Genomic DNA, 17,011 nt, shown 5'->3' with positions numbered 1-17,011 from the left:
ACTGCTTTCAACAATGCTTGAAAACCCCATATTTCATCACACAACAGTCGCAGTTAACCCTTTTTTTATTGAAAAAAAGGGTGCAATTATTACACGGTCTGCCTTTGAGTCTCCGTTTTCTGGGTTTTTTAAAAAAATAAAGAAATACACTGTTTTACCTCTGAGAGAGAAGGAGGGAGGATCCAGTCTCAAACAGCTCAATTTCTGTATGTTTGTTTTTTTAAACTGCCTTGCCAAGGAGAAGGAATGGTTTTTTTCCCTTCCTTCTTTCCTTCAAAAATGAGGCAGTTTACGAAATCTGAAATGGAGCATTTTGGAGGAATGAAGGGAGAGTGGAGCTCCAGAGACCTCCATTTCATTGTTTTTAAACTACCTTGCCTTTGGAGGAAAAAAAGGGGAGGATGGAAGGAAGGAGAAAATCAGCTCCAAATGGCTCTGCAACTATTATGCGAGGAACACAAAAATACCAATTTTGCTACCCAAAAAATGGAGGTGAGACTATTACTCAGTGGCAATTATTACACAATGAAATACAAGTTTTTTAAAATCTAAAAAGCAAACCTTGATTTAGCCAGTTTAGATCAGGAAGGTCATTTGGAAAGTCAGACGGTTCAAATTAAGGCCAAAAAGGAGTGTAAATGAGTCTGGATGCTGTTACATAATAATTATTACTACTATTATTACTAGTATTGTTATTATAATTTTTTCTATCCCACTTTATCTCTCTATGAAAAGAACAAAAGTGGCTAAGAGACTCAAATATAACAAGATTTGTTTTGTATATATGCCACCTTGGGTCCCAGATAAGGAAAAAAGGGGCATACAACATAAATAAAAATGTGCATTTTACAAGATACAACATACTATTCAACGAGGCTGCTTGAATAAACCACTCTGATGTCAATGAGATCTTAGTGGTATCCGGAGCACATTGGTTCCATCAAAGCAAGAGGAAATGCAGCCAAAGAAAGAAATAGATGAAGTCTGATGCTACGTAAGCTGCCATGGCTCAAGGCTATCAGATCCTCAGGGCTGTAGTTTTACAAGTTCTTTAGCTTTTCCTGTAAAAGAGGGCTGGTACCTGATCAAATTCCATGTCCCATGATCCCATTGCAGTTCAAGTGGGGTCAAAATGCATTAATTCTAAACTGCATATGCACCCTAAGTCACCTTTCCCTCCCCCGCCCCCAAATGAAAAGTCCAGCCCTTGGACTCTTCTTCGCTTTGATTGCACAAAGACTGGCTGGATTCACAGAAATAGATGTTAGATGAAATTTAATTCTTTGATAGTTCTTTAATAGTGTCTACAGGGAGGGGGAGTCCTTACACAAAGTACGCTGCCAGGGCAGCCATTTTGTCTTTGGGTTTCCTGGGGTTGGGCCTGCCTCCAGGCCGCCGTCCTTTTCCCCGCCCCCGCCCCTGCCTCTTGCCCTGTCCCCCGCGGTGCATAGGGTGCTTCATGGCGGCATGCTTCAGTTCCACCAGGTCCTGGAAAACGGGGTCGCAGAAGACGCAGCCGGAATGCTGGGTCTCGCCGCCAGGGAGGGGCGATTTGGCCTTGTTGAAATCCACGTCCACCAGGGCCGCGTCACACCCCTCGCAGGTCTCAGCCGACACCCGGACCTTGTGGGCGTTCTCAAAGAAGTGCACCACCACGTTGCATTTGTTGCAGGCCATCTTCCACTTGGGGCCTGAGATGGGGTCCAGCACCAGCACCCCATTCTCACACTCCACACACTGCCCGATGCCCAGCATGTTGAGCGAGTGCTGGCACGTGGGGTGGGTGCACTCGTTGCAACCCATTCCTGGAGAAATAAGAGAGAGAAATAGGGTTGGTCAAAGTGTAAGCAGCATTGTTGTGACCACAGGGACCACAAGCCATGTTGCTGAAGGGACAAATGAGGCTATGTGTTAGTAATGGATGTGAAGAACATGAAAGGCATCATCAGGAAACAATAAAATGTTAATTGCCCCTAGATCACGTGTCAAACTCGGTCGTTTCATGTATTCCTCATCAGACGTCATGATTAGAGTTGATGGGAGTTGGAATACAGGAACATCTGGAAGGCTGACTATTCTGTTTAGTCAGGACAATGGGGTTTGAATGTTGACACAAGGCTTATTGATATGATGTCTGGCTTTAAAATGTCCTTTATTATTTCCCCAACCTCCAAGCCACAAGGGCTGTTGGGCTGCCATTCCCATAATCCCCAGTCCCCATGGGAGATAATCAAAAGGGATGGGAGTTGTCATTCAATAACATCTGGGGACCCAAACTGAGCAAAAACTAAAAAGTATTGACCCAATGTAAAAAAAGGTATACGATAGCTGGCCGTCTGTAACCAGGGATTCTCCCTCCATGTAGTCAATGGCCCTTTGAGGTCAACCATAAGGCTGATGTGGACCTCAATGAAAATGGGTTTGATACCCCTAACCTAGATCCTGGGAAAGGAGGCAAGCCCTATCTCTCGCTGTGTAGGAATTATTATTATTATTATTGTTGTTGTTGTTGTTATTGAGAATCCTTACACAAAATAAGGAGTTGGGGAAGATACTTAGTATTCAATGTAATTTTAATTATGAGTGTTTTTAAAATCAAGATTCAAATATATACATTTTAAAATCCATGCCATACAAATATTAAAACAGAACATTAAAATCGCTATAAACACTCAAAACAGGGTGGGAAGAAATATTCTTTATTATAAGAAACAACCATTATTTTTCTTCCCATAGTATGGTTGGAATTATTATAATTTAAAATTTCATTTGACATTGAGGGACAAGTTATTTTCACATGTTTTAATCTTATGTCTGTCTTTTAATAGATGAGCTTTAATTGCCTTGTTTTTATCTATGTATTTGAATGGTGTTGTACCCTGCCTAAAGCTTTGAGGTAAGGTGAGTAACAAAGAATGTTTTATTTCTCTGCCCCGGAGTATGGTGGAGGCTCCTTCCTTGGAAGCTTTTAAACAAAGGCTGGATGGCCATCTGTTGGGCATGCTTTGAATTCAATTTTCCTGCTTCTTGGCAGGGGGTTGGACTGGATGGCCCATGAGGTCTCTTCTAACTCTATGATTCTAAGATTCAATTATTACCTATTTATTTTAATTGCCTCTTACCTGTATTTTAACTCACATCCATTACATAAACATTTAATTTCATCCCATGGATAAACCACTGGAAGCTTCATGGAGAGACTCACTATCGAAATAAAATTCTGAAACAAGTCCTGATTGTTCCCAATGTCATACACTCTGCTTTGAAGAATCAACTTGGCTGTAAACAGGCTGCAAACAAAAGTATATAACCTCTAAAGCAACAATCTGAGCATTTCCGTCTTCCCTCTTAAAAATGACAAGTTTCCAGAACAATGCCTTGGAGCTGGCAAATGTGCTCCGAGACAATCAGTCTATATTTTCAGATTTTACAGTTACATTGGAGAATATACTTTGATGTTCACTTACAGCCATGTGGATTCCATTAAAAGGAATGTATGGATCCAGGAACAATTGGGAGTTGTTCAAGGATTCTTGCGACAGAGAAAAACAGAACAATAGTGGCTCCTTCTGCCAAGTCAAGGGAATACAGACACTGCTTCATAGACAGCTGGGTTCAACTGAGTTTTCATTTACCAACAGCTCAATTTCACTATTGCAAAGGCTCCAGCAATTTTATTATTTTTCCTGTACATTATATTCTCACAATTCCAATTTATCCCTTTAAATGAAATTTGTACTGACAAAAGTGACCTGCTCATTTGCCATTCAGAAACATGGAGGCTCCATTGGCTTCTGTCTGCATAGAAATGCAAACTATGCAATATACCATACAGGAGTAACTTGAAATGAAAATCATGTCATCAGCAGTAATCCTAAACCTCAAAGCAGGTTTCAAATGCATCCTGGATGACAACTATGGCTCTTTATTACTTAAAATTTGCAGAAAATCTGTGTCAAAAAGGAACTTATACCATCAGCCCTCTACAACTTCTGGTGTTAGGGACACAGGATGCCCACAAAAAGTATTGTTAGTGTTGTTGTTGTTATTGTTATTATTATTGTTGTACTTATCACATGCCTCTCCTTGTGGCTCGAAGTGGGGTACAATATGGTTAAAACAGCGAGATAAAGCAAAACACTATTAAAATATGTTATTGAAGGCTTTCATGGCCAAAACCACTGGGTTGCTGTGAGTTTTCTGGGCTGTGTGGCCATGTTCTAGAAGCATACTCCCCTGACGTTTTCCCCACATCTATGGCAGGCCTCCTCAGAGGTTGTGAGGTCTGTTGGAAACTAGGCAAGTGAGATTTATATATCTGTGGAATGTCCAGGGTCTACATCCTGTGGTTTATATATCCATGGAATGTACATCAAGGATTCACCCCACTTCATAGAAAAAAATCAGCAACCTCAAGCTCAACACCAACAACATGATGTGGTATCTCTATTTACCAAGGTCCCGGTGGCAGACACCATCATACTAATCAACCAGAATTTCCTAGAAGACATCACAGCCCTGTTTCACCATTGCCTCACCACAAGCTACGTCCAGTAGGACAATGAATTATATGAACAGAAAGACAGAGTAGCCATGGGGAGCCGTCTCAGCCCGATCATAGTAAATTTCTATATTGAACTCTTTGAAAAACAGCAACAAAAACCCACTATATGGTTCAGATATGTGGACAACATCTTCACCATTTTGAGCCATGGAGAAGAAGAACTGAACAAGTTCCTAGACCAGCTCAACAGCATCCACCTAAACAACCAATTCACAATGTAAAAAGGAAATGAGGGAAAACTGCAATTTCTAGATGTCCTAGTCATCATCTGCAAACCCAATCAACAATTGGGCCACATAGTTTCCAGGAAACCTACACACACTGATAGATACCTACATAAAAACTTCAACCATCACCCAAGTAAAAAAAGCACAATTAAAAGTCCTGGCAGACCGTGCAAAAATAATCTGTGAAGCCCACCTCCTCCAAGGTGAACCGAACCACCTAAACTGGGCTCTACAGGCCAATGGAGACTCCACCACAGACATCAGAAGAGCTGAAAGACCAAGAACAAGCCACGAGAGTCAAGACAAAGATCCACCCAAAAGAAAAGTGTTCTTACCATACAGCAAGTGAACCACTGATTGCACAGGGAAACCGATGAAGAAACACAACCTACAAACTACCTACAGGCCCACCAAGAAAATCCAACAAATGATCCATTCAGCAAAGGACGAGAGGGATCCTCTCACCTCTGCAGGAGTCTACCTTATACCATGCAGCTGTGGACAAGTCTACATAGGGATCACCAAACACAGCACTTGCCCAAAGGCGAATCAAGGAACATGAAAGGCACTGCAGACTAATTCAGCCAGAGAAATCAGCCATAGCAGAGCACCTGATGAACCAACCTGGACACAGCATATTATTGGACAACACAGACATGCTGGAACATTTCTGTGTTGTCTTAACAACCACTATGTCAGACTACACAGAGAAGCCATTGAAATCCACAAGCATGTGGACAATTTCAACAGAAAGGAGGAAACCATGAGAATGAACAAAATCTGGCTACCAGTATTTTAAAAAACTGATATCAGGACAGTAAATAAAGAAAAACACTAAAATAACAGGGGAATTCCTGACAGGAAACGATCAGGGCCAGGTAACACCTCCCAACAAAGGATTCCCCTAGGCAGGAAGCAGCCAGGTTTTGAAGCTACAAGGCCAATCCATGCTAATCAAGCTGGCCAATGGCAACATTCACACTTGCCTCAAACAGACAGAAGTTCTTTCTCCCACCCTGGACATTTCATAGATGTATAAACCTCACTTGCCTAGTTTCCAACAATCCTCACTACTTCTGAGGATGCCTGCCACAGATGTGGGTGAAACGTCAGGAGAGAATGCTTCTGGAACATGGCCACATAGCCCAGAAAACTCACAGCAACCTACTATTAAAATACATATAACAAATATACACAGATAAAACACAGATTAAAATTCACCCTGCAGGCTGAAATGTACAAGTCAACATTGATTAACAAGACTGCAGGAAGTTATAAAATGATTTGTAGTATTTAGTATTCATCTTATTATTATAAAGGTAAAGGTTTCCCCTGACATTAAGTCTAGCCATGTCCGACTCTGGGGGGTGGTGCTCATCTCCATTCTTTTTTTTAAAGTATTTTTTATTGTTTTATCATAATTATTACGTTTGTTATACATTTATTTATACCAATTACATATTATTCAACACACTCTTTAACATATAGTCTTATTATTCTACTTGAACATTTCCCCCCTTTTTTTCACCACTGTGCTCCCCTCCCACCGTCTCAAGCCACAGCTTTTACATATCATCCGTCCAAAATCTCATTTCTTCTTGTGACCTTCCTTCTTTGTTTTTTAAACCATGTACAACAAATTTACCCCATACAACATCAAAATCACTTTGTTTCCATATACCTTTTTTAACCTTTAATATACATGTAAGCTTATCGTTTATTGCCAATTTCCATGCTTCCTTGTACCACTCCTCTATTTGTATATTTATTTCTTTTTTCCAGTTCCTTGCTATGAGCAATCTTGCTATTGTTAATAGGTTTGTTATCGCTTCTTTATCCTCCTTTTTCAATTGTTTATTATTATATAATGATAATAAAGCTATACTAGGACTTTTCTCAATTTTCATATTCATTATAACCTCTATTTCTCTAAATACTTTCTCCCAAAAAATATTTACATATTTACATTGCCACCACATATGTATATATGTTCCTGGTTCCTGACACCCTCTCCAGCAATTTTTGAATTATTTTTATTTATATATGCTATTATTCTTCGTGTCCTCTGCGAAATCCACACCTATGGGTTTCCCTTTGCGCATGCGCAGAAATCCGGAACATTCTAAGTTTAATGAAATTAAAAATGATTATTTTGAGGCTCCGCCCACCTCCCCGGCATATATATCCCGCCGCATGCGGGTGAGCTCTAGTTCCTTTTTCCGCGCTAATCCGGCAGCATCTTGGAACATTCGCTCGCTCTCTACTCTACCGGCTTTTGACTTAGGACTGCTCCCTCTGACTCCGTCTTCTCCATCCCCGACTCGGACTGGCTGACTACCCTCTAAAACTCAGGCTAGCATGTCTTCTCCGTATTTTAAAAATTGCTCGGCCTGCGGGGCTACCTTGCCTGAGGCCGATAAACATTCCAAATGTTTACTATGCTTGGGGGAGGCTCACAATCTCCAATCCTGCGAGATAAGTTTAAACTTCACTACTAGAGCCCGCAAAGGCAGGGATGCCCATTTGAAGGCGCTACTTTATGAACATGCCTTGGCTCCCCAGATGCTCCCTCCCCACTCCCATTCCTCCCCAACCCAAGAGCTCACTCAGCCTTCCTCTCCACGTGCTGGAGATAGGCGAGAATCGAGCCAGGCAAACGCTTCCTCAGTGGAGCTGCCTAAGAAGAAATCAAAGCCCTCAAAACAAACCACGAGGGCGACAAAACCGAAAGAAAAATCTTCAAAACAAAAAAAGGGACGGCAACTCACTGGCGAGCAGCCCTTGAGCCCCCCTGTCTTGGAACCGATGCCCCACCTCTCCGGTTCTGTCCTCCAGCTCCAGGATCCCCTCCCTGCCATGCTCCACTTGGAGGATCACACTTACCTTCCCCCTCTGGAGCTCCTGGATCCGCTGCAAGCTCAGCCAACCGCGGAGCTTTCTCCTCTGCCCCTTCCGCCTTCCCAATCCTCGCCTCCCCCCTCCCCCAGCCCACCAGATTCGCCGGTACCGAGGGAGACTCCTCCCTCGGAGCAGCAAACTTCCGCGGCGCGGGCCCCGCGCCACCGCCAGCGTTCTCTCTCCCCTTCCCCTCAACCCCCTCCTAACCCCCACCCTTCCAAGAGGGCTAGATCTCACCCTCCCCAGCAATATCATCCCTATGGCCCACAAGATTACCCTTATCACCTCTACCCTCCCCCCCTCCCTATCCTATGTACCCCTTTTACTATCCACCTCCCCCCGCCCACACCAAGGACTACAGTGCCCATTACCCACCCCAGTTTGGATATCCACAACCTCCACATGCAGCTCCTACAGCCACACTCTCTCACCCTCCAGAAGAACACATTGAGCCAGATCCTCCCCAACCATTTCAAGACCCCCTCACTCAGACTCACCAGGAAGTCGAGACAGTGGACTTGGAATCCACTGATGATACTCCAGTTATACATGAACCCCTTCCAGATTCTGACCCTTCTCCCAAAAATTTGGAAGAATTTAAAAAGTTCTCTGCCCTGTTAATAAGGCTCTCTAGGGCCCTGAATCTCTCTACACCTGAACCCACAGACACTGTGGTAGACCCATGCTTTACTTCTACTGAACAACAACAACCCACTTCCACTGTGTTGCCCACCTTACCCTTTCTACTAAAGATCTTAAAAAATACTGGTGTTGCCCCGGCTATGATCCCAGCAACCCCCAAAAGGGCAGAAAATTTATACCGTATTGATCTATCTTCAGCTTCATGGCTATCTAAAATGCCTAAAGCAAATTCCATTGTAACTGATGCTCAACCAAAACCTGTTCAATCAAACCAGACTTCCCCCTCTGACAAAGAGGGAAGGAAACTTGACTCCATGGCCAAAAAATTTTATTCCTCAGCATGCCTATTTGCACACATGGCTCATTACGGGGTTTACATGAGTGTGTACCAAACCTTCCTATGGAACAAAATATCACCCTATTTGGAATTGTTACCTCCAGCCGAACAGCCACTGGCTCTGGCTTTTAAGCAAGAAGCTCTCCTCTTGTCATCTTTACAAAAAGACCTTGCAAGAAACACAGCCGACAATTCTGGCAAACTCATTGCAGGCTCGGTGGCCCTTCATCGCCATGCCTGGTTAAGGGCTGCTATCCTTTCTCAATCACAACGCACCCTCATTGAAAACCTTCCTATGGACGAGGCAGGACTATTCAATCCTGAAACTGATTCACAACTCAAACATTCTCACAAAATGAAACAAACGGTCTTCAAATATGACCAACCCTACTCTCACCAACGTCAACGATGGGGCTCATACTACTACCGCCCTCATTACTACAACAGACCCTACAATACCTCCTTCTACAGAGGACGTCAAAGATCTTACACCCAGTCTACGACCCCAAGACGGCCTCAGCTCCCCTTCAGAGGTCAGTACCGTGGCACCAGGCCCTCCAATAACTCTAAACGTCGCTTTTAGCACACCACTAACCACTACCACTCATCCTTCCACACTACCACTTACATACTTCAATAGACTACAGTCTTTTCTTCCAGCATGGCAATCTATCACTACAGATGCCTGGGTCCTAGACATAGTTGAAAGGGGATATGCGATAGAGTTTGACACCTACCCACCTGTGGGAAAGGTCCTCCTTACACAACCCTCTCAAGAGATCTGGGAAGAAATACATTCCCTCCTTCAAAAGGGCGCCATATCTTCTAATCCCACACACAATACCAACGCCTACTTCTTTTCTCGATATTTCCTAGTAGACAAGAGGGATGGGGGGCTACGCCCCATTCTGGATCTTCACAGGCTTAACACCTTCATCACACCATGCAAGTTCCGCATGGTTACACTTCCTAACATACTGCCCTTCATTCCACCGGGAGCGTGGCTAGTGGACCTACAGGACACCTACTTCCACATCTCAATTAGGGAATCCCACCGCAGATTCCTGACCTTTGCAGTGCATGACAACCACTTCTCGTTCAACTCTCTCCCGTTTAGTTTATCCACGGCACCCAGGGTGTTCACAAAATGCATGTCAGTCATAGCGGCACACCTCCGCCAGCAAGACATTGTGGTTTTTCCGTACCTGGATGACTGGTTATTTTGTTCTATATCAAAAGCACAACTGTGCAACGACATTCCTTACACCTTATCTCTCTTACAGGACTTGGGTCTGGTCGTGAACCAGGAAAAATCCCATCTCACCCCGACTCAACGAATCCAGTTCATAGGAGCCGTCATAGACTCCTCTCTCCAGAAAGCCTTCCTTCCGGACGACCGCTTCATCAATCTTCAACGAGCAATCCTAAACCTCCAACAGTCCCGCAGGACCTCGTCCTGGGCTATCCAGTCTATCCTTGGACACATGTCATCTACCACAAATGTAACCCCGTTCGCCCGCCTAAAAATGAGACCACTACAAAGATGGTTCATCAAATCATTCGACCCCCTACGGGAACCTCAATCCCACATCCTATACCCACCTCACTCCGTCCTCCACTCCCTCTCATGGTGGACAAAGCAGTACAATGTTCAATCAGGGATGCCTTTCATCCAACCTCACCCGTCCATGTCCCTCACAACAGACAACTCGGGTTGGGGAGCGCACCTCAAAGGTTTCAAAGTAAGCGGTCATTGGTCCCCTCGGGACCGCAAATTCCATATCAATGCACTCGAGATGATGGCGGTAGAAAAGGCCCTCAGAGCCTTTGTCCGCATTGTCTCGAACCGCAAAATCCAAATTGTGACAGACAACACTGCAGTCAAATATCTTAACAAGCAAGGGGAACACGCTCTCAGACTCTACTGTCCATATCGACACGAATTTGGGAATGGTGCATCCAGAGGAACGTCATCCTCACAGCTACCCACCTACCAGGCCAGGATAACACACTGGCGGACTCCCTAAGCAGGTCCTCAAAAAACAATCATGAGTGGCAATTACATAACACACAATTCAAGGCTCTCACCCACAAGTGGGGCACCCACAAGTGGGGCACCCCCAGGATAGACCTGTTCGCGTCCCCTGTAAACATGCATTGCCCTGTCTACTGCGCAAGGCTCCGCCCTTGCACATCCCCAGGTTGTCTAGGAGACGCCTTCCTGTTTCTATGGTTCCCGGGCCTTTTTTACCTCTTTCCACCCCTCCCTCTCCTATCCCCAGTCATAGCCAAGATAATTCAGGACAATACAGATTGCATCCTGATCACCCCCTGGTGGCCACGCCAACACTGGTTTGCTCCTCTTCTTCAGATCTCCAACAAGGAGTTCCTCCGACTCACTCCAACCCCAGACCTTCTCTCAGTGGAGAACGGCCTGGTCCTCTACCCAGACCTCCACTCCCTCTCTGACGGCGTGGAGAATCAGACCACAATGAACCTATCTGAGGAAGTTTCACGAATTCTCCTGGCTGCCCATAAACCAACCACTAAAAAGTCATATCATTATAAGTGGTCATCCTTCGAAAGGTTTACACAAACAGTGGGCCACACGCCCCTTTCAGCTCCTATTCCTGTGGTACTGGATTTCCTTGTACACCTTTCTAACAAAAATTTCCACGACGACAAAGTGGTCCTCAGGACCGATGTTACGTTTTTACCCAAAGTTGTTTCTTATTTCCATATGTCACAGGATATTATCCTGCCAGCTTTTTTCCCCAACCCATCCTCCCCGTTGGAGGTAGCGTTACACTCCCTCGATGTTAAGAGGGCACTTTCCTTTTATCTGCATAGGACCTCCACCTATAGGAAGTCCCCTAAGTTGTTTTTGAAATACAGAAAAGACATGCTGGGCAACCTGATATCCTCACAAGGGTTGACCTCCTGGATTGTTTCAACAATCCAATTAGCTTACCAATTGGCAAAGAAAGAACCTCCTTCTCACATCGTGGCTCACTCGACACATTCAGTGTCCACGTCCCAAGCTTTCCTTCGAGGAGTCCCATTGGACCAGATCTGTAGGGCAGCTACATGGTCTACTCCCTCCACGTTTGCCTCTCACTACAAGTTGGACATACAAGCAAAGAAAGACGCTGCGTTTGGCAGAGCCGTCCTCTTCTCCTGCGTGGCATGACCCACCTCCAGGTCAGTAGCTTGCTATTCACCCATAGGTGTGGATTTCTCAGAGGACACGAAGAATAAATATAGGTTGCTTACCTGTAACCGTATTTCTTCGAGTGTCCATCTGCGAAATTCACACAACCCGCCCGTCCTCCCCTCTGTCATGCCTCTGTACCTAGCTGCGATTAGCGCTGGGGAACTAGAGCTCACCCGCATGCGGCGGGATATATATGCCGAGGGGGCGGGGAGGTGGGCGCAGCCTCAAAAAATCATTTTTAATTTCATTAAACTTAGAATGTTCCGGATTTCTGTGCATGCGCAAAGGGAAACCCATAGGTGTGAATTTCGCAGATGGACACTCGAAGAAATTCGGTTACAGGTAAGCAACCTATATTTCTTACTGGTGTCAGGTACCACTTCCATATTAGCTTATAATAATTTTCTTTAACTCGTATTGATAGATTTTTTTAAATGTCTTTGTCTCCATAATTGTTGCCACTCTGTTTTGTTTATTTTTATCCCTAAATCTTCTTCCCAAACCTCTTTAAGGGTGTTATTTTTTGTGTTGCCTTCCTTCATTGCAATTATTATCTTATATATTTTACTAATTGTTCCTCTCAAATTTTCATGCTCTTCTACAGCCCTTCCATTCTGTATTATTCTGTATTATTTGCTCAAATTGATTAAGTTTGCTTCCATTTTTATTATTTTTTCCCCAATTTTTAAACCATTGTTCTAATTGTATACAATGGAACCATGTCAATTTTATTTCTTTAAACTCTTTCATAATCATTTCCTTCTTCATTCCCACCTTTATCCAATCCCCTATCTTGTCTAATTTTTTTTCCCTTAACGTTTTATCCATTACTTTTTAAAGGTTTTTGGAAACTTCTTTTCCATTACAATAGGGATTATACTTGACCCATCCGATATTAACAATCTCCTATATTTGTTCCATACTTCTAATATATTGCTCAACATTGGGTTTCTAATTTCCCTAATTTCTTTTCTCGTGAACTGTTTGAAAAATATATTCCAAATTTCTTCTTCCACTTCTTCTGAGTCTTTGCTAAGCCAATCTGTTCCCTCTTTTTTAACCACTCCTTCTATCACCATTTTTAATCTGCTCGCCTCATAATATTTTTTAATATTGGGTAATGCTAATCCTCCCTCTTTTTGCGATTTATACCATAACTGTTTATTTAATCTATTTCCTTTATTACCATTGCAGTACTTATTTATCATTTGTTGCCATCTATTTAATTCATCTTCTGTAATTTGAAGTGGTAGCATCCTAAATATGAAATTTATCTTTGGAAGTATTTTCATTTTTACTAATGCTATTCTTCCAAACCAAGATAATCGTATATCTTCATACTCTATTATCGTTTTCTGAACCGCTTTCCTCAATGTTACTACGTTTACCTCTTCCATTTCTTTTAAATCCTTTGTTATTATTACTCCCAGGTATTTTAATTTATTCTTAATCCTTATTCCCATTTTACTCTGTTCTATATATTATTTTTCTTCTTTGTTGTTTTTCTTCTTTCTTTCTTAAGCTGAAGATCTGGCATTGTCCGTAGACACCTCCAAGATCATGTGGCCAGCATGACCACATGGAGTGCAGTTACCTTCCCGCAGAAGTGGTACTTATTGATTTACTCACATTTGCATGTTTTTGAGCGGCTAGGTTGGCAGAAGCTGGGCCTAACAGAGGGAGCTCACCCGTTCCATGGATTTGAACAGCCAACATTTCGGTTGATATTATATTAATATTATATTATACTCTTAATAATGTATTATATTAGTACTTATATTAGGTAATATATTAATATTTATATGCTGTCTTTTCTCTGCCAAAGGGGACTCAAAACAGCTAGTGAAAAAGAAAACAGCTCACTAGGAATTTCTAGGTTTTTCATCATGACCCTGTGATCCACTTTCTGTGCACTGTAGGTAAAGGTAGTCCCCTGACATTAAGTCCAGTCATGTCTGACTCTGGGGTGTGGTGCTCATCTCCATTTCTAAGCCGAAGAGCCAGTGTTGTCCGTAGACACCTCCAAGGTCATGTGGCCGGCATGACTGCATGGAGCGCCGTTACCTTCCCGCCGGAGCGGTACCTATTGATCTACTCACATTTGCATGTTTTCAAACTGCTAGGTTGGCAGAAGCTAGGGCTGACAGCGGAAGCTCACGCCGCTCCCCGGAATCGAACCTGCGACCTTTCGATCAACAAGCTCAGCAGCTCAGTGCTTTAACCCACTGCACCACCGGGGGCTCCTTCTGTGCACTGTAAGAACTAGAAATTCCTAGAGAGATGTTCTCACTAGGAATCGCTAAGACTTATAGCTTAACTCAAAGGTCAATCGCACCAGAGGACCTTGAGATGCCAAAAGATAATATTTTAATCAAATCCGCAAAAGTCAACCCCAGAATTGTGGCGAGCCAACTGTGTGTATGGATGGATTGATTTCACTTATGAAGCCTAACCTTTCTTCATGTCCCTGAAAGGGGGGTGGTTATAGCAGTAAGGGCACAGTGGGTAACTCTTCCCTCTCGATCCCGAAGACCAAAGCACCAGCTCAAAATCATCTAGAGGGCACCGCAACTCCTTGTAGAGCTTGATGGTCCCATTCTGAGGAAGGCTGTAGGTCTCATCACAGTGGGAACAATGCAGACGGCTTGGCTTGGCCTATAAAGGGTGAGAAAAAATACAACATTGCTGTGAAATTCTACCTTCCAAAGACTTTGGGAAATGATAGACAACACAACTGAGTGTCCCTTGACCATAAAGGTTTCATTCACTATTTGTAGAAGCTTACCACTAGACAGAAAATCAGTGCTGAACACAGCAATGGGTAAAAACAATGTGACGGCCACATTATCGCAATACAAGGGGTGTTGGAACTCAACCACATTCTGCACAAGCTTGTAGTCCTCACCAAGGACTTAGTGAGACGAGTTAGTTAGCAGGGAAAAGCTCTTCCTTCATTGGTCTCTCTGTCTACCTGTCACTCTATTCTCTCCTCCTATCACCTTTCTGGTGACACTGATATTTTTCAGGGACACACCTCTTTTTCTGAGCACATGGCAAGCCCTTGAGTTCTCCATTTTTGTTTTTCTCCTGTGAGCACGGAGAGAGAAAAGATGTCTCCAGCAAGATAGATAGATAGATAGATAGATAGATAGATAGATAGATAGATAGGCCCTGTATTAACTTTCTTATCTAGTCATGTAGTTCTTTGAATCAAGTCTTTTATAACTTTTAAAACGTGACTCTGCTCCTGTAATTGCTGAAGGTCATTTGCTGTACTGTTGGCTCAAGAAGCTTTTGATCTGGTTACTTGAGTTTTCCAGGCTGTATGGCCATGTTCCAGAAGCATTCTCTCCTGACCTTTTGCCCACATCTATGGCAGGCATCTCAGAGGTTGTGAGGTCTGTTGGAAACTGAGCAAGTGGAATGTCCCGGGTGGGAGAAAGAACTCTTGTCTGTTTGAGGCAAGTATGAATGTTGCAATTGGCCATCTTGATTAGCATTGAGTAGCCTTGCAGCTTTCAAAGCCTGGCTGCTTTCTGCCTGAGGGAATCCTGTGTTGGGAGGTGTTAGTTGGCTCTGATTGATCCCAATCTGGAGTTCCCCTGTTTTTTGAGTGTTTCTCTTTATTTACTGTCCTGATTTCAGAGCTTTTTAATACTGAGAACCAGATTTTGTTCATTTTCACAGCTTCCTCCTTTTTATTGAAATTGCCCACATGTTTGTGGATTTCAATGGCTTCTCTATGTAGTCTGACATAGTGGTTGTTAGAGTAGTCCAGCATTTCTGTGTTCTCAAATAATATGCTGTGTCCAGGTTGGTTCATCACGTGCTCTGCTTCGACAGCTTTTTATCTGCTGAACTGCTGCTACTACTGTTGTTGCTGCTTCACTTGAGAAATGTGTTGTCCTTTTTGGAAATTATCCCCAACATGCAATTGTGGGGGAAGCATATACGAATCTGTTTCTTTTGAATCCATTTAAATTCTGAATTTTCTTCACCTGGATGTATTTCATGAAGCGATGGCATTTCCCACATCGGGAGAGAGGTTTGCCAGTGGCAGCAAGTGGCGAGAAAGACACTTCCATCAATTCATCCATGCCTACAAAAAGACAAACCCGCAACATAGAAAGTTTAGAAAGTAACACTACTTGGTAAGAGCCAGAAAGAAAACTGAATGGATGAATTTCCTTCTATAATACGATACATTCCAAGCGACAAGAACAGGATTCTGCTGATGAACAACATTTCGCATAATATATACCATGATCATATTATCATAATATTATGAAGCAACAATGAAGATTGTGGAATTTACTCTGAGATACAATTAGCACTCCAGTCAATTTCTCCCCGAATGTACGTAATGTTCAAACATGGATGTTGGGCATATGTGCTGAGAACTGGGACCATTTATGGCAAAACTCGGAGACGTTGCACATTAAATGGGCATTAAGTCAAAATCTCTGCATAATAATAATAATAACAGCAATAGCTAATTATCATTATTATTATTATTTTGCCCGCACTTTGAGGCAGGACACAACATAGCTTTTTTTTCCATGTCAGGAGCGACTTGAGAAACTGCAAATCGCTCTGGTGTGAGAGAACTGGTCATCTGCAAGGATGCTGCCCAAAGAACACCTGGATGTTTTACCATTCTGTGGAAGGCTTCTCTCATGTCCCCGCACGAGAAGTTGGAGCTGAGAGATGAGAGCTCACCCTGCTCCCCAGATTCAAACCTCTGACCTTTTGTGCAGAGCCATCAGAGGCTCTGCACAACATAGCTAAAAAAAATATGTAAAATACATATAAATAAAATGTATTTCTATGGAAAACATACATTAAAGTGCACAGAACAAAGATTAAAATGCAGTAAACACAGGACATGAGCTTAAAATTCATAGTGAAAAATGTTGCCTGAGAGTAACAGTGATGTAACTACACAAGTCATGTAACAAGTGTGGAGCAAGGGAAGTTTTTCAGAGCAACAAATAATGTGATCTGGTTACTTTTTCAAGTCATGCTTTCAAGGTATTTTACAGCAATTTAGAGGCACCCTGAATGGAGATGTTCATGTTCTATTGCATTCTTCTACTCAACTCCGTTCCCCCCGACCCCAAAACTAATGC

At 43.1% G+C, this 17,011-nt stretch overlaps 1 protein-coding gene across 2 annotated transcripts in view; it reads right to left on the bottom strand.

Annotated features, from left to right (window-relative positions):
* Positions 1 to 1,258: 1,258 nt before the first annotated feature.
* TOP3B (DNA topoisomerase III beta) overlaps positions 1,259 to 17,011 on the bottom strand; it is a 50,231-nt gene continuing 34,478 nt past the window's right edge. For both annotated transcript variants that reach the window (XM_060785910.2, XM_060785909.2), the window contains exons 16-18: positions 15,881 to 15,981; positions 14,336 to 14,537; positions 1,259 to 1,805 (exon numbers count right to left, since the gene is read on the bottom strand). In XM_060785910.2, the coding sequence (XP_060641893.1) occupies positions 1,324 to 1,805; positions 14,336 to 14,537; positions 15,881 to 15,981 (785 nt within the window). In that variant the 3' untranslated portion in view covers positions 1,259 to 1,323. The remainder of the gene's footprint in view (positions 1,806 to 14,335; positions 14,538 to 15,880; positions 15,982 to 17,011) is intronic.

Source organism: Anolis sagrei, chromosome X (assembly GCF_037176765.1).
Source record: "Anolis sagrei isolate rAnoSag1 chromosome X, rAnoSag1.mat, whole genome shotgun sequence".
NCBI classification, from domain to species: domain Eukaryota; kingdom Metazoa; phylum Chordata; class Lepidosauria; order Squamata; family Dactyloidae; genus Anolis; species Anolis sagrei.
This window is presented reverse-complemented; position numbering and strand designations above follow the sequence as displayed.